The sequence below is a fragment of the Sphaeroforma arctica genome (genome assembly GCF_001186125.1).
Source record: "Sphaeroforma arctica JP610 unplaced genomic scaffold supercont1.5136, whole genome shotgun sequence".
Lineage (NCBI taxonomy): Eukaryota > Ichthyosporea > Ichthyophonida > Sphaeroforma > Sphaeroforma arctica.
Window position 1 is genome coordinate 1 of NW_014035422.1, and position 2,097 is coordinate 2,097.

Sequence of the window (2,097 nt, forward strand, 5' to 3'; positions counted from 1 at the left end):
TACAAACACGCACACACGCACGCACATATATATATATACATACATACAGATACATATATACATACAGATGTATATACATATATAAATATAAATACAAAATATCAAGAAGCAAGTACATACCGGGTCCGCTGAGCATCGACTTGATCGTTCCTGATACCATCGCGCATCTGCGTGAAATGTGGAAGGTGTGCTCGTCTGAGCTCACCAGCTTTACATATTGCTTCTCTTCGTCGTCATCCATGGTGCTATCTATTGCTATATCTAAACAACGAACGGCACAGTTTACAATACGAGGTGCATGTAATATATATACTTGTGAAATATATTTATATGCATATGTATATATGCTTGTTGCTCGCTGAGTGCCGACTTGCAGTAAATCCATGTTTTTTTATATAGAATATCCGGGGGTCTGCAGTTTTGTACTCAATATGTTTATTTCCGTAAAATCGCGATCACATCTCTAGCATGACCGATAAGCATACGACAAATAAAGCATCAGCGTTTCGTACCTTGACTATTGTTGACCATAGTTACGCTACACTGCTTCAGACCTACAGCTTTGTGCTGTAGCTTAAGCAAGGGTGAACTCCTAATAAGAGTACAATACATCCATCTTAGGGTCTGTGATTGTATAGTTTGCGCCATCGAACGTCCGTGCATGTCAATAAATGACCAGTGTTTAGGTTCATCCGTCACTCTCCACCGGCACTCTCATAGGAGTGTGTAGAAGCTATGTGTGTATTGGATAAGTATTGTAATAGGTTTGTACGACTTCTCTCAAGTCAACGTGTAGGTTTGCACACCCTAATAGTGTATTTATATAACACATTCCACACATACCACTAATGTCTACACCCGTGTGCAGTAAATGGTAGGTGATGGCATTTGACCGTTTTGACCCACCCGGTTAGTACTTTCAATGGTGCCCTTCGGTCGGTACATGAATGGATGACGAGAAATGGACAAGTAAGTACATCTAGTTGATGTGTTTAGTCACGGAGGTTAGTTTTATTTAATAGTTTAGTTAAGCTGACATATAAGTTCTCTACTATCAAATAAAGTTCGTAGGTTTGCTGTTACGACACTTGACGACTGGGTTCTGAGGCACCTGCGCGCCGGCTGGACTACCTTAAGCGTTCAATTCACTTAGCAACTGTATCTCGCGTTCTAAATACTAGTATCAAACGCGTCTGCAACGAACACACTCTAGCTATTGCTGATGCTGTTGCAATATGCGGCTTGGCACTCTCGATATAAGCCCATTAATCGTGGGTGTATATTTATGTATTGTATATATTTATGTAATTGTATACATGTTTCGGACTCGTATGCTACACCATGCGACTACTTATGCTCCAACGTTCTTGTTTTTAGTATATGTCGTGACTCTTTATACAGACCATGCGACTATTTATGTACTAGCGTTCTTGGGTAGTAATAAATTCCTTTACTCTACAGGTGTACAAATACATCGTCCTTACAGCGTTCAGTCTATACCTTAGTAGTTAGCTCAAACTAGACTAATCACCTGGCGAGCAAGTGATTGGTAGACTTCGCAAAGGCCGACATGTAAGCCTCGGCAAAATAGGACAAATACGACCCATGTGTCTGGTCGTGTGCTGACGAGAAGGCGTGGGCTAGTTCGTGACACGTGGTCATGTACCAGTATGCGTGCGACTCGAAGGAGTGGCCATTCGGTGTATGTATACCGAACATCCGGATGTTGAAGAAGAGCGAGTTGCCACGGTTGAAGGCGATTGTTTTGCTCGTCTAGGAAGGTCATGAAACGGGTAGATGGATGAATATACAAAAAGGCTTGTACACGATAGTTTACACGCACTGAAGAAATTTGCATGGCTATGTGTGCATGTGTTGACGTACACAAATACATGCATGTGTATACAACTCGTGTGAAAATATTAGATTTTATTGCGGACAACTGTCCACACGATGCAAGCAGAAGACTGTCGAAAAGCAAATACTATTTATATAGATATATATATATATATATATATATATATATATATATATATATATATATATATATATATATATATATATATATATATATATATAGTATACTATATATATATA

General features: G+C 39.4%; 1 protein-coding gene across 1 annotated transcript; it reads right to left on the reverse strand.

Annotated features, from left to right (window-relative positions):
• Positions 1-120: 120 nt before the first annotated feature.
• SARC_14813 (hypothetical protein) lies at positions 121-1,719 on the reverse strand (the record flags this gene model as incomplete). The annotated part of the gene is made up of 3 exons (XM_014291054.1): positions 121-261; positions 513-592; positions 1,532-1,719. Coding segments are annotated over 3 exons (409 nt in total), but the record flags the coding sequence as incomplete, so codon positions are not given.
• Positions 1,720-2,097: the final 378 nt, after the last annotated feature.